The following is a 26,624-nucleotide window of genomic DNA, read 5'->3' as shown; positions in this document are numbered from 1 at the left end:
ATCCATATAATAGAATAGTATTTAGTTATAAAAAGAAAGGAGGTATTGATACATGCTACAATATGAATGAATCTTGGAAACATTTTGCCAAGTAAAAGAAGCCAGACACACAAAAAGTAGCATATTATATGATTCTATTTATAGGAAACATCCAGAATAGGCAAATCTATAAGGACAGGAGGCAGATTAATGGTTGCCAAAGGCAGGGAAGAGGGGGGAATAGGGATTGACTGCTTAATGTGTATAATCTTTCTTTCTTTCTTTCTTTCTTTCTTTCTTTCTTTCTTTCTTTCTTTCTTTTTCTTTCTTTCTTTTTCTTTTTCTTTTTTTTTTTAAATCCATTGCTTTCCTCTTGTGGCCTTCCTTGTATCATCAGTCTTTAGGATTCTACCATGTTTACTCTATTTGTTTACACTGGCAGCCCTTCCCTTTGAATATTTTAGTGAACTTCTTGATAGCTTCCAGCTGTTTTTTTTTTTCTTCTCTCCTCTGTTTTGAGGTATGACCAAAGCTACATACAGTTTTTCAAGTGTTAATTACATAATTTTGTGCCATCTGGATTTATATGATCTAATATTTTCTGACTTCAGATGATTGATAATGACAATCAAATGAGCATTAATAATGATAACTATTTTTTTAAAGATGTAAAATGTTTTCACTACCATTTTCTAATAAGATTTTCACAACTGTGTGAAATAGGTAAGGCAGATGCTACTCCTTCTGCCTCTGTCCTGCAGGCACAAGATTATTGAGCTTCAAGTAATTATGTGACTCCCTGGCCCCCAAAGACCAAACCAGCACTGGACCCCAAGTTTGCTGATTCCTGATTCTTACATTTGATAGTCATAGAGACTCTTAAATGCTAGCGGTAAAAGTGCAGAATGTTATGTGTAGAGCTTAGTAATTTAAATTTAGGGACTAAAAACAATTAGCAAAGAATCTAAACTTCTTTCTCAATAAAAACACACAGAAAAAATATTTCTAGTGATGTGCAGGTGTCCCTATAAAGGAGATGCAATTTTTATTGCAATTTAGGAATCAATGGATTATCTCTCGGAATGTATGGGAAAGCAGCTCATTTTTACTTTCAAAAGATACTTTAATGAATTTTTATGTAAAATAAGAGAAACCATGAATTCTAAGTTTTGTTGTGATTTTTTTTGCTCCTGATCACGTTATTTTTAAATTATTTTAAATATTTCATTCCCTGCCCCCATTTCTCCCACCCCCAAACCCCACCTTGGGCAACCACCAATCAGTTCTCTATATCCATAAGTTTGGTTTTCTTGTCACTGTTGGGTTTTTGGTTATATTTTTTAGATTCCACCTATAAGAGAAATCATACAGTATTTGTCTTGTTCTGACTGATGTATTTCACTTAGCATAATGCCCTTGAGGTCCATCCATGTTGTTGCAAATGGCAAGATTTCATTCTTTTTTATGGCTGAATAATACTCCATTATATATGCATACCACATCCTCTTTATCCATTCATCCATTGGTGAATACTCAGGTTGTTTCCTTATCTTGGCTACTGTAAATAATGCTGCAATTAACATGGGGGGGTGCATATATCTTTTTGAGTTAGTGGTTTTTTTTCTTCAGATAAATACCCTGGAATTGCTGGATCATATGGTAGTTCTATTTTTAATTTTTTAAGGAACTTCCATATTGTTTTCCATAGTGTCTGCACCAATTCACGTTCCCACCAAAAAGCACAAGAGATCCCATTTCTCCACATCCTCACCAATATCTGTTATTTCTTGTGTCTTTGATTATAGCCATTCTAACAGGTGTGAAGTGATTTCTCATTGTGATTTTGGTTTGCATTTCCCTGATTGTTAGCGATGCTGAGCATCTTTTCATGTACCTGTTGGCCATCTGTATATCTACTTTGGAAAAATATGTATTCAGATCTGCCCATTTTTAAATCAGATTGGTTTTGGGGGGGTTGGTTTTTTTTTTTTGTTTGTTTTTTGTTTTTTTGCTATTGACTTGTATGAATTCTTTATATATTTTGGATATTAACCCCTTATCATATATATATGATTTGCAAATATTATCTCCCATTCAGTAGGTTGCTTTTTCATTTTGTTGATGGTTTCCTTCGATGTGCAGAAGTTTTTTAGTTTGATGTAGTCTCCTTTGTTTATTTTTGGTTTTGTTGCCTTTACCTGTGGTGTCATATCCAAAAAATCATCACCAAGACTATATCAAAGATTACCACCTAGGATTTTTATGGTTTCAGGTTTTAGGTTCAAGTCTTTCACCCACTTTGAGTTAATTTCTGTATATGGTATAAGAAAGTGGTCCAATTTCATTCTATTGCATGTGGCTGTCCAGTTTTCCAAACACCACTTATTAAAGAGATGGTCCTTTCCTCAGTGTGTATTCTTGGCTCCTTCTCATAAATGAATTGACCATATATGCGTAGGTTTATTTGGGAGCTCCTATTCTGTTCTATTAATCTATAAATCTATATGTCTGTTTTTATGCCTGTACCACATACTGTTTTGATTACCAAATCTTTGTAATACAGTTTGGAATCAGGGAGTGTGATACCTCCAGGTTTGTTCTTCTTTCTCAAAATTGCTTTGGCTATTTGGAGTCTTTTGTGTTTCCACAAAAATTTTAGGATTGTACCATTTCTATGAAGAATGCCATTGGAATTTTCATTGGAATTGCATTGAATATATAAATCACTTTGGGTTAGTATAGACATTTTAACAATATTAATTCCTCCAATTCATGAGCATGGAATATCTTTCCATTTATTTGTATCTTCAATTTCTTTCATTAATATCTTGTAGTTTTCAGCAAACAGGTTTTTTACCTCCTTGGTGAAATTGATTCCTAGGAATTTTATTCTTTTTGATGTTATTTTTTTTAAAGATTTTATTTATCTATTTGATAGAGAAAGAGAGCTTGCACAAGCAGGGGGAGCAGCAGGCAGAAGGAGAAGCAGGCTCCCTTGACGAGCAGAGAGCCTGACATGGAATGCGATCCCAGGACCCTGGGATCATGACCTGAGCCAAAGGCCGCCACTTAACTGACTGAGCTAACCAGGAACCCTCTTTCTGATGGAATTTAAATGTGTTTGTTTTCTTAATGTCTCTGATAGTTTTTTATTGGTGTGTAGAAATGCAACAGATTTTTTTTGTATTGCTTTTGTGTCTTACAACTTTACTGAATTCATTTATTAGTTTTAACAGTTTTTTATGGATTCTAAAGAGTTTTTTTTTTATATAATGTCATGTCATCTGCAAATAGTGATAGTTTTACTTCTTCCTTTCCGATTTGCATATCTTTTATTTCTTTTTCTTGCCTAATTGTTCTGACTAGGACTTCCACTACTATGTTGAGTAATACTGGTGAGAGTGGACATCCTTGCCTTGTTCCTGATCTTAGACCAAAAAGCTTTAAAGCTTTTAACTACTGAGTATGATGTTAGCTGTGGGCTTGTCGTATATGGCCTTTATTATGTTGAGATATGTTCCCTCTATATCTGCTTTGCTGAGGGATGGGTTTTTTTGTTTTTGTTTTTGTTTTTTTAGATTTTATTTATTTGCGAGAGAGAGAGAGCTTGAGTGTGAGGAGGGGCAGAAGGAGAGGGAGAAGCAGAATTCCCACTGAGCAGACAGCCCAACACAGGGCTCAATCTGAGGACCCTGAGATCATGACCTGAGTCGAAGGCAGGCACTTAACCAACTGAGCCACCTAGGCACCCCTGTTGAGAGTTTTTGTCATAAATGGAATTTGAATTTTGTCAAATGCTTTTTCTGCATCTATTGAGATGATCATATGACTTTTATCCATCGTTTTGTTAATGTGGCAAGTTACACTGACTGATCTGCTGATGTTGAACTAGCTTTGAATCCCTGGAATACGTTCCACTTGATCATGGCATATTAATACTTTTAACGTATTGTTAAATTCAGTGTACTGATATTTTGTTGAGGATTTTTACATTTATGTTCATAAGGGATATTGCTCTATAATTTTCTTTTCTTGTGACATTCTTGTCTGGTTTTAGTATCAGGGTAATGCAGGCCTTATATAATGAGTTTGGAAGAGTTCCTTCCTTTGTTGGAAGAGTTTGAGAAGGATTGGTATTAATTCTTCTTTGACTATTTGGTAGAATTCATCAGTAAAGCCAACGGGTCCTGGGCTTTTGTTTGTCAACAAGTTTTTGATTACTGATTTGATTTCCTTGCAAGTAATTGGTCTGTTCAGATATTCTATTTCTTCATGATTCAGTCTTCGTAGGGGGTGTGTTTCTAGGACTTTATTAATTTCTTCTAAGTTGTTCAATTTGATGGTATAAAATTGTTCATACTAGTTTCTTATGATCTTCTGCATTTCTGTGGTCAGTTATTAACGGCCCTTTTGTTTCTCATTTTATTTCTTTGAGCCTTCTTTTTTCTTGATGAGTTCAGCTAAAGCTTTGTTGATTTTATGTTTTCAAAGAACCAGCTCTTAACTTCACTGATCTTTTCTACTGCTTTTTTAGTCCCTATTTCTTTTATTTCTGCTATAATCTTTGTTATTTCCTTCCTTCTTCTAACTTTGAGCTTCATTTGTTCTTCTTTTTTTAGTTCTTTGGGGTATAAAGTTAGGATATTTATCTTAGACTTTTCTGGTTTCTTGAGGTATGCATTTATCACTATGTATTCCCTCTTAGAAACTTTTTGTTGTATTCCATAAATTTTGGTATGTCATATTTTTATTTTCATTTGCCTCAACATGTTTTTTTTATTTCTCTTTTGATTTCTTCTTTGACCCACTGGTAGTTCAGCAGCATGATGTTTAATCTCCTTATATTTGTGAATTTTCCAGTTTTCTTCACATAACTGATTACCACTTTCATACCACTGTGATCAGAAGAGATGCTTGATATGATTTTAATTCTCTTAAATTTATTTAGACTTGTTTCTACTACAAGATCTATCCCAGAAAAAAAACTTCTCCAAGAAAATAGCTTATATACTCATCTGGAGCCCCAATTTTTGCAACTGCTGCCCAAAGGACACCTCCAGCTAGCTTGGCTCTGGTGGCCAGTGGGGCTTATGCTTGTGGTCCAGTAGGATTTTGTATATTTGCATACTTTTAAAAGCTGTTGTCTATGGGTCTGGCTCCCAATCAGCCTAAATCTAGATGCTGAGATCCTCTTCCCCTTTGAGATACTGACAGGTCTTGGCACATCCTCAACTACTAGGAGATATTAAAATTATAACAGGCTGCTTGGGCAAGCACAAACAAGATCTAGAGCAAGGCTGAATGACAAAGTTCATGTCTTACATGGAACCACTCCTTTAGACCTGGGAAAAGTAGGTGTTTCACCTACTGCATAGAAACCAAAAGAGAGAGTCAAGAAAAATGAAGAAAGAGAGGAATATGTTCCCAATTAAAGAACAAGATAAAACCTAAGAAAAAAGCCTTAATAAAATAGAAGTAAGTAATTTACCCAATAAAGAGTTCAAAGTAATGGTTATAAAGATGCTCATTAAACTGGGAGAAGAATGGATGAACCCAGTGAGAACTTCATCAAAGAGATAGGAAATATACAAAAATATCAAGTGGAAGTCACAGAGCTGGATAATACAATAACTGAACTGAGAAATACACTAGAGGGGTTCAACAGCAGACTAGATGAAGCAGAAGAAAACATCAGTGAACTCAAAGACAAGGCAGTAGAAGTCACCCTATCAGAGCAGCCAAAAGAAAAAAGAATTTAAAAAAGTGAAGACAGCTCAAGGGACTTATGGAAAAATATCAAACAGACTAACATTCACATTATAGGGATCCCAGAAGGAGAAGAGAGAGATAAAGGGGCAGAATCTTATTTAAAGAAATAATGGCTGAAAACTTTCCTAATATGGGAAGTGAAACATGCATCCAGAGCCAGGAAGATCAGAATTCAATAAGATGAACCCAAAGAGACCGAAACCAAGATACATTATAATTAAAATCTCAGAAGTTAAAGACAAGGAAAGAACCTAAAAGCAGCAAGAAAAAAATTTTGTTACATACAAGGGAAATCCAATGAGACTATCAGATATTTCAGGAGAAACTCTACAGTCCTTAATAGAGTGACACAATAAAATCGGAGAGCTGAAAGAAAAAACTTCCAACAAAGAATATTCTACCCAACAAAGTTATTCAGAATTAAAGGAGAAATAGAGTTTTTCATAAAAGCAAAAGCCAAACAAGTTCATCACCACTAAACTGGACTGACAAGAAATGTGGTTTGGTTTTTTTTTTTTAAGATTTAATTATTTATTTCAGAGAGAGAGACAGCACAGGGGGAGGGGCAGAGGAAGAGGGAGAGAGAAAATCCTAAGCAGACTCCCCACTGAGTGCACAGTCCAGTGTGGGGCTTGACCCCAGGACCCTGAAATCATGACCTGAGCTGAAATCAAGAGTTGGCTGCTTAACCGACTAAGCCACCCAGGTGCCCCATGGCCTTACAAGAAATGTTAAAAGAATTCATCTTTGAGCTGAAAGTAAAGGGTACTATTAGGAACAAGAAAACATGAAAGAATAAATCTCACTGGGAAGGTAAATATATAGTAAAGGTAGTGGGTTAATCACTTAAAATGCAGTCTGAAGATTAAAAGATAAGAATAGTAAAAATAACTATGATTACAATTATTAGTAAGGGATACATAAGATTAAAAGTGTAAAATGTGACATCAAAAACACAAAGCAAGGGGGGAGAGTAAAAATGTAGAGTTTTAGAATATGATCAAACTTAAGTTGTTATCAACTTAAAACATATAAGTTGTTATATGTAAGCCTCAGGATAATCACAACGCAAAAACCTACAGTAAATACATAAAAGATAAAGACAAAGAAATATAAGTATACCATGAAAGAAAGGCATCAAATGATAGAGAGCAAGAGAAGAAAGAAGGAATAGAAAAGGAACTATAAAAAAAGCCAGAAAACAATTAACAAAGTGGCAGTAAGTACATACCTATCAATAATTACTTTAAATGTAAATGACTAAATTCTCCAATCAAAAGACACTGAATGGCTATATGGATAAAAAAAAAAAAAAAAAAAAACTAAGACCTATCTATAATGCTGCCTATAAGAGACTCACATTTTTTTTTCTTTTTGGCTCTTTTCAGTTTATTTCATGACGGAGTTACACTAGTCCAAGTTAAAAGCATATCCCAAATGGTTACGTTATACAAGCTGTGAGGTTTTTAAACTTGTGACAAGAGACAGAAGGGAAATTCTACTCATTTCAAGGAAATCCTCACTTAAACTTCACTGAGCCAAAAGCACTTAAAACCCTGAACCTTCAGCTGGTTGTCCTCAGCCGCTAGTCCAATCTCTCTGAATTGGCATATGTTCTTGCAGTGGTCACTCTGTAGCTGAATTACTTCTCCATATTCTGGATGTTCAATTACAGTACCATTATAAACAAAGTTCTTCTTGAACACTTTCATAGTTTCTTCTATCATAATCATCAGCAATCCCTTGGATAGTATTAAGGGTCTTCCTGCTTTTTCTCTGTTGATTCTTATATGGGTATAATCCTCAGTGCCAGCAGGAAGCAGATCATCACCCTTACTTGCAATCAGCAAAGACGTTGAAAGAGTGGAGGGTCCAGATAGCAGACATAAGATATGATTCCTTTTCCTCTGTTCAAATGGCCTGTGGAAGGCAGTGATGGGAGAAGGCAGGCACAGGGGAAGGAGCATCAGGAAGCAAGGGGGTTCAAGGGGGAGGCCACTGAGTCCTCAGAAGTAGTTCAGTGACTGGGGCCAAGAGACTCATTTTAGATGTAAAGACACAAACAGACCAAAAGCGAAGGGATGGAAAAAGATGTTACATGCAAATGGGAACCAAAAGAATGTTAGGGTAGCTACACTAATTTCAGAAAAAATAGACTTTAAAACAAAAACTGTAATAAGAATCAAAGAAGGGTATTACATAATGATAAAAGGGTCATTCCAACAAGAGGATATAACATTTGTAAATATGCATGCACCTAATATAGGAGCACCTAAATATATAAAGCAAATATTAACAGACGTAAAGGTAGAAATATACAGAAATACAGTAATAGCAGGGGTCTTTAATACTCCCACTTGCATCAATGGATAGAGCAACTAGACAGAAAATCAATAAGCAAATATCAGCCTTAGATGACATGTTAGACCAGATGGACTTAACAAATATGTATTTTTTTAAATTTGTCAGAGAGAGCGAGAACACAAGCAGGGGGAGTGGCAGGCAGGCAGAGGGAGAAGCACAGCCTGATGCAGGACTTGATCCCAGGGCCCTGGGATCATGACCTGACCCAAAGGCAGACACTTAACTGACTGAGCCACCCAGGCGACCCAGACTTAACAGATATTTACAGAGCATTCCAACCAAAAGCACCAGAATACATATTCTTCTCAATGTGTACACAGAACTTTCTCAAGGTTTCTGTTTGGGATGGTGAAAAGTTTGGAACTAGGGGGCATCTGGGTAGCGCAGTCGTTAAGCGTCTGCCTTCGGCTCAGGGCATGATCCCAGTGTTCTGGGATCGAGCCCCACATCAGGCTCCTCCGCTGGGAGCCTGCTTCTTCCTCTCCCACTCCCCCTGCTTGTGTTCCCTCTCTTGCTGGCTGTCTCTGTTAAATAAATAAATAAAACCTTAAAAAAAAAAAAAAGAAAAGTTTGGAACTAGAGAGTGGTGATTATAGCACAACATGATGAATGCACTTACTGCCACTGAACTGTACAGTTTAAAAATGGTTAAAATCTTATAATTTTATCTGCATATTACCACAATAAGCAAAAAAAAAATAGCATTAGGAGAATTAAAAGATAAGACACAAAGTGCAAACAAATATTTGCAAAGCATATATGAACGAGGAGTTTGATTCAGAATACATATATCTTTTAAAAATAAATAAGAAAGAGCAGAAAACCTAACTGGAAAAAGGAGGGGGATGCCTGGGTGGCTCAGTCAGTTATGATGATCCCAGGGTGTTCGGATCGAGACCCACTCCGGGCTCCTTACTCAGCAGGGAGTGTGCTTCTCCCTCTGCCTGCTACTCCCCTGCCTGTGCACGCGCGCGCTCTCTCTCTCTCTGACAAATAAATAAATAAATAAATAAATAAATAAATAAATAAATAAAATCTTTTTTAAAAAAAGAGAAAAAAAGGAGGAAAAATATCTAAATGGGCATTTCAACAGAAAGTAAATGCCAATGGACACTGAAAATGCGCACACTTGTACATCCTCTGTAGTAATCAGAGAAATGCAGGTTGAAAAAACAGTGAAACACCACTATCCACACGCCAGAACATGGCTTCTCAGAGGCAGGGGTGAAGCTCAGGGCTGAGAACAGGGAAGTTCCAAAGTCTGAGCAGAAAGTAGGGAGGGGAGGGTCTCCTCTTCCCCATAGCCAATAACCACTGCCAGTATATGTGGACACTTAATAACTATTTTAAGATCTAAGAATCATATGTGGCCATGAAAAAGATGAAATGGTGAATGAAAAGATGAAAAGGTGAATTACATAAATCCAATTTCGTCATTTTAAGGTAGAAACTGGGGCACTGACTGGATTAACGACCTCCCCAAGGTCAAACTGGCTAGGGGAGCCAAAACTAAACCTTAAACCTTCCCCTGCCATTTCATGTTCCACTGCGCCCCGGTGTCTTGATGGGCAAGGGCCAAATTTTGTCACTACCCACTCATAACCCTCTAAAATCTTCCTATCACATTAAAAAAAAAAAAAATCCAAAGTCTTTTCCGTGGCCCACAAAGCCATCCATGCGTGATCTTGCCCAGGTCTCCGGCCTCCTCCCCCACCACACCCCAACTCACCCTTTTCCCCCTTCCATTCCAGCCCCTTGGCCTCTCTGCCGTTCCTTGATAAGAAAGCACTTGCTGCCCCTCTTGAGGCCTTGCATTCCTGGCTTCCCCTCCCCTGGGGTTTCCAGATGGCTTGCCTTGTTCTTCCTAAGATCTCCATTCCCCGCCCCCCACCACCTACCAAAAAAACCCAAAAACAAGCAGACAAACCAAAAAAACAAACAAAGTGGGAGATACGTATTGGCTTATCTGTATGCTGTCTTGTCTTTCTCCTCTAAAATGTAAGTCCATGAGAACAGGACATTTGCTTTATATACTCTCTGTGTCCTCAGAGCCTAGAACAGCATCTACCACTAAATAGGCACTTAAAATATTTTTGTTAAATTAATTGATTCAAGTAAAAAGATTTTTTTTTTTTTCTGGAAAAGTAGGGTAGCGGTATCTAGGGAACTTCCAAGTCAAATGGCCTGGGTTTGAACCTTATTACCCCACCAACTGGTAGTGATTATGAGTTATAAATCTAGATTTCTGTGCTTTTAAATTTTATATTTCAGTCGATTCAGAAAGTTCACCGTTCCTGGTTGTGTACGTTCTTCTACCTCCCCCCATGAATACTTCCCTCCAGCACACAGTTTCTAACTTGCTCAGTAAAGAAAAATTTAACCCCACCCTTTTGTATATTCCTACTTCCAATTTCAAATGCTTTTATTTTTGTTAACTTTTTAAAAATTGTTTTCGTCTCATGATTTGGATTAAATTTAATAGAAAATAACCCTTTTCTAGCAAAGCTGGTAAGAGAAAGTTGTGCCTCTATGTCATATTTAGAAATAGCTTAGTATACTGGCCGATTACACAATAGATTTGTAAAGATCAAGAGCTTGACTACATATTAACAATACCTAATTAGAACAAACATACTATGAAACCCTATTCACAAGAGTAGTTCTAACCATCAAACACTCGGGAATTCATTTAACACGAAAAGTCTCGTACGTCTAAAAACAACTCTCAAAGTATTAAAGAGAAATAAATGTAACAGAAGCAGACATATCACTTTTCTCTTGAAAGGAAGACTTTTAAGAACATATTAGAAATGTGCTTGTTTCTTAGGTATTGTACAGTGGAGATGCCTGCGGATATCTCACTGGCAGAATTTATAGACATTGTCAGATATTAGAACAAATCAAGTCTTCCGTGCTCTGCAGAAACGGATCCAGGTTTTGAGTGGCCTAAAGCTTATACACTTTAAGAAGAAGGCTCTCTTTTTTTCAGTGCAAAATTATGAATACAAAACTGCTAGGGTCCTTCCAGGAACCTGAGAAAGGGCTCTGGAATTACATCTCTAAGCTTACTTTTCTTTCACTTCACAGTAGATGCACCTCTGGTGAATGAAAATGTCAAAGTGAAGGAACAGCACATTTCCCACAACCAGTACCCTGCCCCGTGCTCCACTGACAAAGGTCCAGAGGAAAACATTCACAGCACAGGGTCCCCTCTGAGAGTTCTACCAACACAGGCTCAGAGATGCCTGGAATGTGAAACAGCCCTACTCTGAGGTATGCATTTCCACCAGTTACCACAAACCCCAAAATGCAACAGACTGCAAGCAACAGAGATCGATTTAGAGAGTGGATCCCTTGTGATACTAGGAGAATGACACAGTTATGCTTATTCCAACAATGTCTAGATGGGAAAAGCCAGAGGCAAGAGCCAAAATCCTGAAACGCAGACAAAAAAAGACAAAAGTGGGTGGCCATGAAACGTACCTCGTGTGTATAGCTATTACAGCAACTGCTGGTGATTATATGGCACTTACTGTATGCCAGGAGCTGTCCTGACCACTTCCCATATAGTGATCCATTCACTCCTCATCAAAACCTGTGAGGGAGGTACTACCTTCTCCCCAGTTTGAAGATGAGGAAAACGAGGCATAGAGTTTAGGTAACTTGTCCAAGGTCATGCAGCTAAAAAGTAATAAATTTAGGATTTAAACCCAGGTAATCTGGCTCCAGAGTCCATAGTCTTAATCTCTCACTCTTGAATGCACAGAAATTCTATTAATTGGGAAATGGGCTGTAAACCACGACTGAAGTTCCCTATAATTAAGAGGGAACAGAAAATTGCTGATAACCAATTCCAGAACCTCAGGAAATACACTATTTCATCCAGTGGATGTTGGTTTTGTTTCCTGCAGATATTTCAGTCACAACCTCTATCCTTAAAAAGTGATTAAATGTGACATCTGAAAATAAAGGAATGACTGTGTTTTTAAAAAAAAAATCTGAATTACCTATTGGATCTTTAGCATAAAGCTACTCATCTTTTTCCAAGAAAATTCAAATTCTACCATTTATCTTGATGATGTGCTATAATCAATCCTAGTCAGGGCTGAACTAACCCAAAAATTCTGTTTATTTTACTCTTGTAAAAAATGCTAAGGAAAGTTAATAATATATTATAGAAGATTTATAGGGGGTCCTTATCAACTGTGACACTGGTCTCTCCTGTTGGGATTGACTATGAACGTGAATAAATTCATGTTGAGTTATTTTTGAGTTTTTTCTGTGAAGAATGATTTCAAGTATTTCTGAAATGAACTATTTAACCAAACCCACTTTAAAGTCCTTAAGAGTTACCATCTAAGTATAACCCTTTTCAACCTCTTTCATATAACCACTCCCAGAAATATTTTCTTCACGTAGGTCTCTCTTCCACAAACTCAAATTTACTTGCAAGCCTAGGACTCCCACCACCTCCCAGGAGGGCAGTGAGGAAAAAAGAAACACAAATCAACAATGTTAAAAGAACTCCCTTTTAAAGGTCTGATACATAAAGCCAAAGCAGGGAAGGAGGAAGGAAACTATGTATACAGGTGGTCAGTGGAGTTATGTTTAAGGAAGTCCCCCTTTGCGGTCAGTAGCACAATGCGGTTTAACAGATAGCACGTTCGCCAGAAAGATAAGACATCTTAGTTCACCTAGTCAAAGGAGATGTCAATTCAGAGATGAGCTGACTTTGTCCCCCAGTTTCTTCACTTGTAAAATATATGGTGGATAAATGTGTTGGTTATCGTCAGATACACTTTACGGAGATATTACAGAGAACAAAGCATTGCAAGTATGCATGCAAAACCCCTGTACTTTTGTGAAATCTAAACTAAGTAAAATTGAAGAACAGAAGGAAACCTTGAAATCCTGTATGTGCAACCACCCATTTACACGTGGAAACCCAAGGGCAAGTCAAGTTCAAGAGTCACAGGCAAGGGGCGCTTGAGTGGCGCAGTTGTTAGGCGTCTGCCTTCGGCTCAGAGCATGATCCCAGCGTTCTGGGATCCAGTCCCACATCAGGCTTCTCCACTAGGAGCCTGCTTCTTCCTCTCCCACTCCCCCTGCTGTGTTCCCTCTCTCACTGGCTGTCTCTCTCTGTCAAATAAATAAATAAAATCTTAAAAAAAAAAAAAAGAGTCATACAACCGTGGAACACAAGGATGAGAACTCCAGCTCCACAGTAGAGCAATCCAGCATAAGAAAATGTGTCATCATGAACTTATAAAAGTAGAACTAGAGCTTAACCAGACTATAAGCTTAAGAAAGCCAGAATCATGCATCTTTTAATTCCTCCATCTCTAGCATACTATACATACTCAGTAAGTCTTTGTTGTACAAATAATGAATAAACTAAAACAAGTGATGTGAGTCCTACATAACAAATAAAAGCGTATGGACTTATGGCCTCTCTTCTGCCAGGAAATATATAAACAACATATTAATATATATTTAAATAATTTCATAAATCCATAAGTGTTTATGATTTATAAATTCTATAACATATAATTCTATATATAATTCATAAATATGCAGATATATAGATATATATAGATATATATAGATATGTATAGATATATAATGTACACATTCCTCTAAAATGAGAAAAATTCAGTTTACAATCTCATGAGCAGGGAATTATACCTATCCATGTTCCTTTTTGCTGTAGCAAATAAAATTAAGGAACAGCTATACCTATGTGGTTATGTGGAATAAAGAGAGAATGGAAAAAAGTTTTCTCATACAACTAGGATAATCAGGGCAAAGGGGAATTCCCTTCCCACAATCTATTAAAAATTACTAGACATTTCATTTAAGTCTCTTACTTACTCATTGAATTTTATTTATTTTATTTTTTTTAAGATTTTATTTATTCATTCGACAAAGAGAGAGACAGCCAGCGAGAGAGGGAACACAAGCAGGGGGAGTGGAAGAGGAAGAAGCAGGCTCCCAGCGGAGGACCCTGATGTGGGGCTCGATCCCAGAACGCCAGGATCATGCCCTGAGCGAAAGGCAGACGCTTGACCACTGGGCCACCCAGGTGCCCCTCACTGAATTTTATTTAACAAACAACTATATTTGGTGCAATTTTTCATTTTAGGTGTTTAGTAACATGGAATCATGCAAGTATTATAGTCAATTCTCTATGATTAAAAATTAAAAAGGTAGGGGTGCCTGGGTGGCACAGCGGTTAAGCGTCTGCCTTCAGCTCAGGGCGTGATCCCGGCGTTATGGGATCGAGCCCCACATCAAGCTCCTCTGCTGTGAGCCTGCTTCTTCCTCTCCCACTCCCCCTGCTTGTGTTCCCTCTCTCGCTGGCTGTCACTATCTCTGTCAAATAAATAAATAAAATCTTTAAAAAAATAATTGAAAAGGTAAATGAGCTTCAGTAATAAGACTATAACAATGTTTTAATTATCTGAAGTAGTAATCAGCAAACTTTAATATTTTATCTTAGAAGTACTGTGTATTCACAAAACCTAAAGGCCAATAATGGCAGGAGTTCTCCTAATAGAATCAATTGCTGAATAACACAGGTGTTTCTAAGCTCCCGTCAGATAGTTCTCTATGTGCACCTGACCAGCATCAACCAATGGCTAAGACTTAGCATGTCCTAAACAACCCAGAAACAGCTCAACATGCAGTTTCACTTTCTCAAATTGCTGTAGGTTTTCTTCTGAGAGTCCAAGCTCTAGTTGTTTAAAATAATGTCCACATTTTAGTTTGGGGTAGAGGATAACACTAATAAATACCAAATAAGAAGGCAGTTTTGTTTCTAAACTGTTTCTAAATAATGCACCTCCTTAAAAAAAAAAAAAAGAAAGAAAGAAAAGAAACAAAGTCGTGTGAGAAGTAACTATCACAATGTCCCTAAATATCTTTTTGCTTCCCCAAAACACTAACTGACCACCTCCATCATAATTATTGCCAACAAAAACTTTTTTGAGAACCTAATGGGTGCAAGGCATTGTGTGATATGTTTTAATTATGAGGCAACAAACTTTGCCCTCAAGGAGATTATTACGTAGTTCATGAGGGGGAAAAAAAGACTATAATAATAAAAATACAAATAAATTTAACAGTAATTTTAAAAGGGCAAGACACTTATAACCGATATGCAGGGAGAGGGGAGGACTAGAGATAAAGGGAAGGAAACTATTATGTGCAACAAGAGCAAAGCTGCAAAGGCAGAGAAGTGATCAGTATTTTTAAGCAAAGGTGCCCGAACAGTCACAGAAGGTGTCTGTTCTGTGAATAACTATATTGTACCCATTGTGTCAGTGCTCTTACCTACTTGGGCAACCCAAACGCATCCTTCCCAGAACTAAGGCAGTACAATCAGAGGCTAACTCAGGAACATTCAGGTCTGAGTTGTGGTCCAGGTTTAGCAATCAGCTTACTGGGTGAACTCGAGCAGACTGTCATCTTACCCTCAGTTCCCACAAGTGAAAAACTTGAGGGTCATTCTTTATAATACCTTCAAGCTCTAAAATTGTATAATTCTAAAAAAATAAAATAAAATTGTACAATTCTTCTTTATTACTAACAAATCAATTATCACCTTGTATGGGTAATTGTCAGTTACAGAAATCTATATAGGTCTAGAATGGAACATTCCACAAACACACCAAATCCCCTTATACTCCAGGGCCTTTGCACATGCTGCTCCCACTGTATGGAATGGGCACTCCCTGCTCAACATTGCTCATACTCCAACTCTTGGCCAAGTGGAGGCCTCCAACCCTTCCCCAACCTTCACCACCCCCTAAAATCCATAGAATCTACACTTTGGCCACCAAAGCTTCCTCCACACATATAGTTTGTTCTCTTTAAGTGTCCCTCAGGATAAGTGCTGTCATACCTATCTTCACCAACAAACACTTACTAGAAACTACTAATTACAGAAGTAGCTTCAAAGACTTCTAAGAATCCCCAACCCAATAGTTCATGATGCAACAGAGAAAAATAAAACTTGCATGTTACAAAAATCATGATGTCAAACATAGTTCTTTTTTTCAAAAACTGCAAGAAGTTTCACACATTTCCAATTCAGAGAAGTTTCTTTCAAGATAGACAGGTGGGAAAACAAAAGTAAGGAGAAACACTATGTTTATTTCAACTGTGATGCCATTTCCAAACATTCTGAGAACTGGTCTTTTCCTAACTCCCTTCAGCGCCTATGACACAGTCTTTTGAATATATTCAGTGGGAAAATTGCTAAATAAAACTTTGAGGGAAATTTGACTTTTTGATATCACTAAAAATTGCTGAGAGCTAAGTCTTTTTTCTTTAAGATTTCTTTATTTTAAAGAGAGAAAGAGCTTGCATGGTGAAGGAAGGGCAGAGGGGGAGGGAGGGAGAGAGAGAATCTCCAACAGATGCTGTGCTGAGCCAGCGCGGGGCTCGATCCAGTGACCCCGAGATATAACGAGCTGAAACCAAGAGTCAGACACTTAACCAACTGTGCCACCCAGGCACCCCACTGAGAGCTAAGTCTTGCAAATAAACACTAGGTAATACCATTTCTGACCAAAAATACTGATTTTCCTTATACTCTTTGTCTCATCATAATACAAATAATCAATGAAGAAAACACAGCTATCATAGCCAGATCCAGGAGTGTTTTGCAAGATCTAAACTATTTTTATTATTTCTATTTGTAAGTAGCATGAGGACTAAACCTTTGATTAAATGCCCTCTTCGTTTACTAGTAATTACTGATACTGTACTGTTCTTCAGAACATATTCATGTGCCCAGCAACTGTTTTAACACGGAAGAAGAAAAACTTAAAACTGAAGGTGGGAGGAGGATATGGAAACAGGAATACGTGACTTTTACTCATCCTAGTGGACCAGACTAAAATAATTTCTTTGGCAGGAGGGGCATCTTCAGCTTCTAATGATGACCATGAGAATGAGAGAAGAACAGACTATAACGGTTTTTAAATCTGATTTCACGTTTGTGGACATGCACACACAATCACTGAATATTCTTAAGATAGTTGGCATTTTATAGTACGTAACAAAAAACAGCATCTCTTCCACACATTTCTCCTCCTTGCACCATGGACATTAAAAAACTTTATGTCTTGACCAACCAAATGCAATACATCACCTGGGATTAGATCCCAGGCTTGGCAAAGGGAGGAGGTTGAGAAATAGCTATGAAGTCACCAGTGGCATGATGAATGAAATTTTACCATGGACCCCAGATTTGATAATAGTGTTGTATTAGTGTTAACGGTCCTGACATTGATCATCATACTGTGCTTAGAAAAAAGAATGCCCTTGTCCTAGACAATACACAGAGATCTTTCAAATGGTAAAAGGGGCAATGTCTACAACTTTCTCTCAAATGGTTCAGAAAACAACACGCAATTAAAGAGAAAGACAGAGACCAAGATGACAGAGCAAATGGGGCAACTAGAGGCAATTTGTGAATCTGAGTAAAGGTTACTTGGGAGTTCCTTATACTATTCTTCCAACTTTCTTGTAAGTTGAAACTACCGCAAAATAAAAAGCCAGAAAATTTTAGGAATGGTATTCTCCCTGCTTCTGTCTTAAATAGGTTTCCACCTCCTAGAGAAAAAAAAAAAAGTGAATATTAGTATATAAAAATAGATTAATTTGGCAAATTAAGGGGGTAAAGCAGATCCTAGGACTTCAGACCTGCATCCTGGCTCTTTAACGTGACTAATGATGAAACTCAGATCCAGGACAGTCGGTAAGAAAACAGATATGAATGAGAAGTGATAGAAGAAACATGAGAAAGGAAACTGAGGCACAAGACAAGGAGCTGATACAACCTACTTTCAGAAACAAAGAAACTCAACTCCAATAAGAAAATGAGTTTTCATGGGATAATATAGTTGAGCATTTTCAGAGCCAAAAAAACACCCTGGTATACTAACCACTATACTGTCTGTGGGGTATTTAGAGCCATCCCACTTTTCCAAGCTGGTGAACTACCTGGTAACCTCTAAAGTCTGATGTAAATGCTTCCAACTGACCTGTAAAAGAAACTATTTTTTCCACTCCACACCCACTCCCCAGAATCCGAAGAAGTGCTGGAAGTTTTACATGTTGAGGCAGTGATTAGAAGGGCCCTGTAAAGCTATGCTTCCCACTGGGAGGTCTACTTAGTCTAAAGATAAATAACTAAAGCACAAACATCGCATCATCTCAGAGCCTTAATAGGCTCTTATCCCTCTATTACTAATAGTCCCCAGGTTCCCAGGGTTGGTCAAGCGAACAACCCTATATGACCCAAAAGACGGAAATATGGGAGGTTGATCAGGGTATTCAAGAAACAGGCATGATTATACTTATAACTGATTGCCTCCACCATCCTGACAGTTAACCTGGGTGAAAAATAAAATTCCAAGCATCACATTACAAAGGATGTTTGAATAAAACAAGAGAAGCATGCATGGCGTAATAGGAGAGACTCAGATACCGACTCTGCTACACAGGAGCAGTGTGACAACCTTTCTGGTTGTTCACGATATATGTTTAAGATAAACCTGTCCTGCCTGCTTCTAAAGGTTGAGGCTTGCCCATCCCTCCTTTGATTCTTCCAGCTGGTACTGAGTACTCAAGCTCTGCTCTAGACCCTCAGAAATACAAAGATGGAAAAGCAATGAGACATGACCTCAAAGAGCTTAAAGTCCAATGGGGGACACAGATATGTAAATAAAGGCAGGTAACCAAGATGCCAGCAACAAAAATATGTATAGGGTGCAGGGGACTGAGGTGGGGTAGGGATTCTACCTTTGGTGGGAGGGATACAGGAAAGCCTTCAGAGAAGGTAGGCACTGAGGTGAGTTAGAAAAGATGAGTATTGGGCGCCTGGGTGGCTTAGTCAGTTAAGCGTCTACCTTCAGCTCAGGTCATGATCCCAGGGTCATGGGATAGTCTCACCTTGGGCTCCCTGCTCAGCAGGAAGCCTGCTTCTCCCTCTCCCTCTGCCTGCCACTTCCCCTGCTTGTGTGTGCGCGTGCGCACTCTCAAGAATAAATAAATAAAATTAAAAAAAAAAAAAAGAAAAGAAAAGATGGGTATTTGCTAGGTACTCAACATATTTTTGATGTATAAAATAGATAGTGGGATGGACAGATGGACCCTTGTGGGCTGGTAGAGGAATGTATCACTCCAAGTAGACCAAACAATATTAAGAAAGGCACAACGTGAAAGAGCAACTGTAGGTCGAAGACACAGCAGCAGGTGGAGGAAGGAAAGAGGGAAGACAAGGAAAAATGGCATCACATACTTTGTACTCCAAGCTAAGGAGTTTTTACTTGGTCCTAGAGAAGATACAAAGCTACACGTTTTAAATATACCCATGATGCCTGCTAAATAAAACATTAAGGTCCAAGGGTAGAATCAAATAGGAAAGTCACCCATCAAGAGAGTGGAGTTGGGAACTATAATAAAGTTGTAACTGAAGGAAGGAGAATTCACGGCATGAGGTAAAAGATCAGAGGTGTGCTGGGTTGAAATAGAAATGACAAAGGAGGAGTTAAGAGTGTAAAGAGATAAATGGGTAGAAGAATACTGTTTTATAAAATCCAATTATGTAATGGCAGAGCCAGGACAAAAACCCTGCCTAGTGCTAATTTTCTTCTACTAAAAAGAAAATTAAAAAAAAAAAATCATAACTGAAAGTAGTAAGTAAAAACATTCTTGAGGCACCTGGGTGGCTCAGTTGGTGATTTCAGCTCAGGTCACGATCTCAGGGTCATAAGATTGAGCCCCACGTTGGGCTCCGTCCTCAGTGTGGAGTCAGCTTGAGATTCTCTCTCTCCTTCTCACTACACCCCTCCCCCCTTGCTCTAAACAAATAAATAAATAAAATCTTTAAAAAGTATTCTCAAAAGCTTTAAAATAAAGCTTTATCTGTGTTACAGAGAAATCTAATAGACTTTTTCCTAATTTTCCCCAGAATATCAAGGTTGTTTCAGAGATAGGCTTTAAAGAGATAGCCTTGCAATTCACTAGCGAATGACCTTGTACAAGTTTTTAAAACCTTCTAAGCCTGGCATCACTCATTTTTTAAGTGGGGGCACTAATAAGACATTTGTTTTGAAGAATAAAGGAAATAATGTATGTAAAGTACTTAGCACAGTGCCTGGCCTGTATGTGATACTCAATAATTTGTGTCACTATTACTACACTAATGTGCAGACAATGGTCCTAAGAGACTGCTACCTGAGAAAGGCCTGCTTACCAGGCTGACCCTTGACTGGCATCTGGGAACTTGGACTTTGAGAGGATCCTACTATTTCCAGCACTGATAAAAAGAGCTCATTGTGCTTAAGCTATTTGTACAAATAATATGGTTTATGCTGAACACATATTTACCTCCTGGAGTCTGGAATTTTGGTACATGACAGAGAGAAGGTGCTTATGTGGCCAGCCTCCAACAAAAACCTTGGGTGCTGAGTCTCTAATGTGCTTCCCTGGTAGACAACATTTCATAATTGTCACAATTGAATGCTAGAAGAATTTTGCACACCCTTTGAAGACTCCACTGAGAAAAGGCTCTTGCAAGCTTGTGCCTGGTTTCCTATAGATTTGCCCCATGTGCATTTTCCCTTTACTAATTTAGTTCTGTCTCCTTCATGGTCACAAATCACAGCCATATAGATAACTAGATGCCAAGTGCTGTGAGTTCTCCTAGTGAATTACCAAACCTGGGGACAACCTTGGGGATCCCTGACAAAACCAGTCTCCCTACTCCTCAACTTTTTACACTATTTGCCAGTTTCTATACTGGAGCAGTACTACAGACAACAAATGAACCAAATCAGTAGCACCAAAGTCCAATTACAAAAAGTTTCTGGCACCTGGGTGTCTCAGTTGGTTAAGCAGAGTCTGCCTTTGGCTCAGGTCATGATCCCAGGGTCCTGACCCAGGATCCCAGGAGCCTGCTTCTCCCTCTCCCATTCCCCTTGCTTCCGCTCTCTCTCTCTCTCTCTCCTTCTGTCAAATAAATAAATAAAATCTTCTTAAAAAAATAAATAAAAAACAAAAAGTTCCTGGTTTCTTATCTAATGATAACTGTAGATTTACACAATACTTGAATTTTTTTTATTCCAAATCTCACCATCTAGAAATCTCTCCACTCCTTGTTTTCTCACCATTATTTAATAGACCTTTTTCCTGATTAAGCTCCAGCCCTGCTCTTCCCTGAATTCCATCTCAATTCCACATGGAGCTTCCCCTGGCGTGTCAGGGGGTCTAACCCACACGTCATTTATTTCCCTGACCAGAGAACAAGATCACTTACGAAACACCTGAGGTCCTGTGTTTCGTGTGTTATTCTGAGTAAGATCAAACAACATCAATGCCAGGAAGATCTCTTATCAGTTCATTAAAATATGCAGAAACATGAGCTAATTGAGGGCTGAAAGAGCAAGGAGGACAAGTGAAAGAATGGCCCACAGCAGAAACCGAAACACAACTTTGCAAATACCAGACTTGGAAGAAACAGCTTGACTGAATTTCTCATCATCTAAAACAGAGTTCCTTAGCATACTTTGAAAAGCACAATAAACTGTATTTAATAGGAAGAAATGCTTGTTGCCATCATGTTGAAGGAGCTGGGGTTCAGACAACCAGAGGAGGATGGATGTCTGAGTCACATTATGATTAACTGAGAGTTTTAATAAAGCATTAATGGCACTTAATTGCCATGAAGACACTAGAATCATAGTGATTAGATCAATCGATAACCTGCCCACAGTTTTTCTTTTAAAAACAGAACTATGAACAACTAAAATAAATATCTCTAGGGCTATTTATTCTAACCCCTGAGTGCCCCCATGGTTTTTCTAATCTACCTCTAGTCTTACATTTTTAACAAAATATTATATTTCAAATATCTAATGATTCTTTTGAGTTACCCACATCACAGCTCTTTTTGGATCAGAGCTTCTGGGGCTGGGGATATGGAAACCGGAATGTTCGTCCATGGAAAACAGAGAACAAAGCATATTAACTGACACAGGGAAGAAACATGATAATGGGGTGCTACTGGGCTTACTTAGAAGCCAGGCGGAGAGTTGTCAGGCAGGAACTCAGCCCAGTATGGTCAGACTTTTATTTTTACAAAAATTCAGATTCTTATCTTAAAATTCCCAACTTTTTATTATGGACAACGATTTATTTTTAACTGTGAGAGGCAAACAAATCTGCAACCACATTTCAAGCTGAAAGTCCTAAATGTGTTAATGAATGTCTGTCCCTAAGAAAAGAATCCAGGAGGGATCATTGCAGGAGTGGGAATGAAAGCAGGACGAGGCTCATGGGCCAATCGGCAGCCAGAAAGGAGGTGGACCCTGATGCTAAGAGTCCGGAGCTGGGTATTTATGTGTTGTGACAACCTCCTCCTTCTGTCCTTTGTGGTCCTCAGAGTGGTTGAGGCTGCTCCCAGGCAAGACAGTGGGCCAGATTCGGAAATAAAAAGGGGTCCCACTGTTCTCTTTATTCCACTTAATCTAAAACAATTAGGGCATTTTAAACTTTGTATATTTACCATCTTCAAAGTGACCTAACAATTGCAGCATATTTCAATTGTATCAGTCCAGATCTCTAAGCAGATAATATCGGTTTCCGAGGCTTTTTTTGGTTAAGAAACTACCACGTTTTACCACTTTCATGGTAATATTTCTGTTCTTTCCTTAGACTTACTATATTAAATTCAAATTACAAAAAATAATTACCATACAGCAAAAATGTATTGTTTTCCCTTAAAATCTATTTTAGATTTTAAAATAATTCCTATTTCTGGTCTTACCTGAAACCCATTTGGAACTCCAAATTTTTCAGATTTAATAAAGTAAATATAGCACATATATATGTGTGTGTGTACATATATACATACACAGACACACTCTCACAGGAGGTACTGAGACAGCCCCACATAAATAAACACACTAATATTTCTGCATACACACATGCCAAAAAAAAAAAAGTCACAGTGACTAGGATATATTAAGGCCAAAAATAGCTTCATCTCAGGCCAAGTTTTACAACTAAAAGAGTTTTTCCAGTTTGGGTTTTCAGCATTTCAGGGATTTAGGACAGTGGATAAAGGACTCTAGTCCTAAATTACATAAACCTGCTGAATTCTGTAAGTCTCATGACAAGCCACAGCAGAAATTAATAGAATTAAGGACAACCAGAGAGAATCAATGATGCCATTCTCGCCGAATTGGGGAAAAAAACACAGAGAAATCAGCGGTAGTAAAAAAACAAAAACAAAAGCAAGACAATCAATCAAAAAAAGTAAATCAATTTCTGCGGAAGGCACTCTAGGTTTTAAAAAAAAAAAGCAGAATTAAATAAAACCAAACAATAAGATCACCAAAAGCCCCACTGCAACCAACTAAACAATAGCATGTGGTCAACAAGGGGCAACGCGCTCCCCAGTCGTTCCCTGGAATCCAAGAATATTTCGAGTAGGGAGGGGCATGGCTGGACCTGGAGGACGAGAAGCCACATTCCTAAGATGTCAGGAGAAAACAAGGTTGGCCAGAGGCAACTCTACATTCACACGCCTCATCTGGTGGGAAAACCAGAGACTAAGACAACTGAAAAGCCAGGAGCTGGCTGACAACATGCCCTCCCTATGCCACAAGCTCGCTGACGAGCTTGTTAGAAGCCACTTCTCCCTGCTCCCCTAAAAGGCACTCGGCAGTAGCTGTGTATCACAAGAAACATTGAACAGTTCTGCTTTAGGTCAACCTCAGTAATGTGCTGGATCCACCAAATCACTAACCACTTTTAAATAATCTCCATGTAATGATGAAGAACTATTCACATAAAGCAATGGACACAGACACAGTGTGTGTGAGCTAAAGATGATTTTGATACATAATACAGTAGTTTATAGGAAGGAGCCATGTGTCTACAGTATACTTAATGAATTCCACAAGGATCTAAAACCAATGTGGAAATCTGTTTTCTTGAACAGATTAATTCAGTTGGCGATATAAAATGTACACCCATATATTACACCATAATCAAGACACTTGTGAATAATTTCTCACCATATTCTAAGCTTTATCATTCAGATCCCAATGATAACAAATTATTACCTTAACTTCATTTGCCTAAAGTTTATTCCATAAGATTGGGGGAGGGGCAGAGGGGGAACAATATTATAAAATATTATCACCATAGAAAGCAGCAAAGTAAAATTTTATTGTCTCCTACCTCTGCTCGACCCTCATAGTAGGTTAACATGGACTTTGTTAGCACAAAAAGTCTCTCTTTGTAGTTTAAGGGCGATGTCTTCTTTTTCTGCTGTGACCTTTTAATAAGAATTTCTTCTAGAATAGTGTTAAAATTCATCTCGGTCTTCTGATCACTCTGTCTCCTGCCATTGAAGATCCCAGTATTCTAAAGTGAGAAAAAAAAAAAAAGATGAAAAACAGTTGAAATAAAATGTGACTTCTTAATTTTCCAAAGATGTTCTCATTCCATATTACCAAAATAGAATTTACCCTCATCACAGCTGGAGCTAATGAATGTTAGTCTAGGCACCTGGACTGAAACTGCCCAGGGCACACAAGCTCAACCTCCCTCATCCCCAGGCTCATCCTTGTTTCTCCATAACCCAGCATTTCACAAGAAAATCTAATCAAGGTTTGCCATGATGATGAGTCACTCCTTTGTACCTCCCCCAGTATCCCTTACTTTTCTGGCACATTCTTCTGCTATCTAATTGCAGGGCAACAAATATCTCAGAAGAAAAAGTACATTTCATCACCTGCATGGCTGATTTAGGCTGGTATTTAAATTGCCTCAGGATCCTAGTACACAAAACAGATGAGCACATGGACCCGGTGGACTTGTGAACAAAATGAATTACCACAGTGGTGGGTATGAGTCAATCTCCAGCTCTGATAAGGATGTAATCTTGATCAAACATCCTGGTTACCACAGTCATGAGGATGTTCTCCAACGTCTATGCCATGCTCCATAGTTCTGTTTCCTATGGCTCCTGTCTCAACCACAAGAGGAAAGGAAATCCACCTGGTCACAACTAACCTACTCAGGGAAGAACCCACCTGGACAAGGTCCTCAACCCTGTATCTGGATCCCCCACACCTGGACTAAGCCTTCTAAAATTCAACAAATTTAACTATCCGAAAACCCGAACTACTCAGAAAATACATTAAGGTTCTTATTTAACAGAAATTGAATTGACAACAGCCTTTTTTTCCCCCGTTCTTCACCACACATTTACAGTCATTGCACATCAAACCATAGTGGTAACGGAAGTCACGTGAAGAACATAAGAGGTTACCTGAGAGCAGAGCTAGAGCCTTGACATTGAGTTAGCCACTAGGAATTCTACCATTTCCACACCCAACCTGATGCCTTGGAAGAACCCCTGCAACTCACTATTACTGATCTGTCATATCCAGTCAGGTCCCCCATTTCTGTAAGGTCGCTTTACAAAGATTTAACCTCTGTATATAAGTTCATTCATTTACAAAATAGGGAGATAAATACCCCCAAGGTTATTGTGGGGTTTAATGAGATGTGGGAAAGAACTTGCTCATTATGAAAACTCTACACAAATGTTTACTATCATGATTTTTTTTAATTCCACTGCCTTTTTCCCAGCTCAGAGCCTTATAATCTGGACCATAGTAGCAGCTCTCCAACTGATCTTTCTTTCCACAGGCTCTTGCCTCATTTTGTTCAAACAACATACTCCTCATTCCTATTGAATCAATCTTCAAAGACACCACCTTGCATCATACCATTTCACTCACCAGAAATCCTCGATTCCTCCTCAAAATCCTCCCTACTACCTGCAGGATAGTAAAAATCCCCATATTAACACTGGACAATCACAATCTGGCTACAACCTATCATCCACTCTTTCCTTCCACTACTCTTCAAATAGTCCATACCCAGTCAAAATAGTTGGTATGAAAAGTCCACTAACTCAAAACTTACTTCCTTGATGAACACTTTCCTGATGACTCCAATTAATTAAATGCCTTCCAGTTCATGTACCCATGATCTCTGTATCACTCATCATAGAGCTCATCATAGTCTTCCATGTCCTGTAGCAATTAATGTACAGTCTTTAACTTTCACCTAGATTTAAATCTCCTAAGGAAAAAGTCCTCAACCTTAAGTGCACATTAAAATCACCTACGGAGGGGCCTCTGGGTGGCATAGTGGGTTGAGCATCCGACTCTGGGATTTGGCTCAGGTCATGATCTCAGGGTTGTGTGATCAAGCCCTGCTACCAGCTCCACACTCAGCACAGAGTCTGTTTAAGACTCTCTCTCCCTAGGGGCGTCTGGGTGGCTCAGCTGGTTAAGTGTCTGCCTTCAGCTCAGGTCATGATTGCAGGGTCCTGGGATAGAGCCCCACATCAGGCTCCCTGTTCAGCAGGGCAGTCTGTTTCTCCCTCTCCCTCTGCCCCTGCTTGAGTGCTCTCT

The 26,624-nt window shown here is 38.4% G+C and overlaps 1 protein-coding gene and 1 pseudogene across 3 annotated transcripts in view; both read right to left on the bottom strand.

The window, feature by feature from the left end:
- The window catches only part of TEC (tec protein tyrosine kinase), a 131,789-nt gene that overhangs the window by 56,853 nt on the left and 48,312 nt on the right, over positions 1–26,624 (bottom strand). For all 3 annotated transcript variants that reach the window (XM_040625084.1, XM_040625083.1, XM_040625082.1), the window contains exon 2: positions 24,373–24,558. In XM_040625084.1, the coding sequence (XP_040481018.1) occupies positions 24,373–24,510 (138 nt within the window). In that variant the 5' untranslated portion in view covers positions 24,511–24,558. The remainder of the gene's footprint in view (positions 1–24,372; positions 24,559–26,624) is intronic.
- LOC103672714 lies at positions 7,110–8,548 on the bottom strand (annotated as a pseudogene).

Source organism: Ursus maritimus, unplaced genomic scaffold, assembly GCF_017311325.1.
Source record: "Ursus maritimus isolate PB19 unplaced genomic scaffold, ASM1731132v1 scaffold_8, whole genome shotgun sequence".
Classification (NCBI taxonomy): domain Eukaryota; kingdom Metazoa; phylum Chordata; class Mammalia; order Carnivora; family Ursidae; genus Ursus; species Ursus maritimus.
The sequence above is the reverse complement of the archived record's forward strand: the minus strand, read 5'-3'. Positions and strand labels throughout refer to the sequence as shown.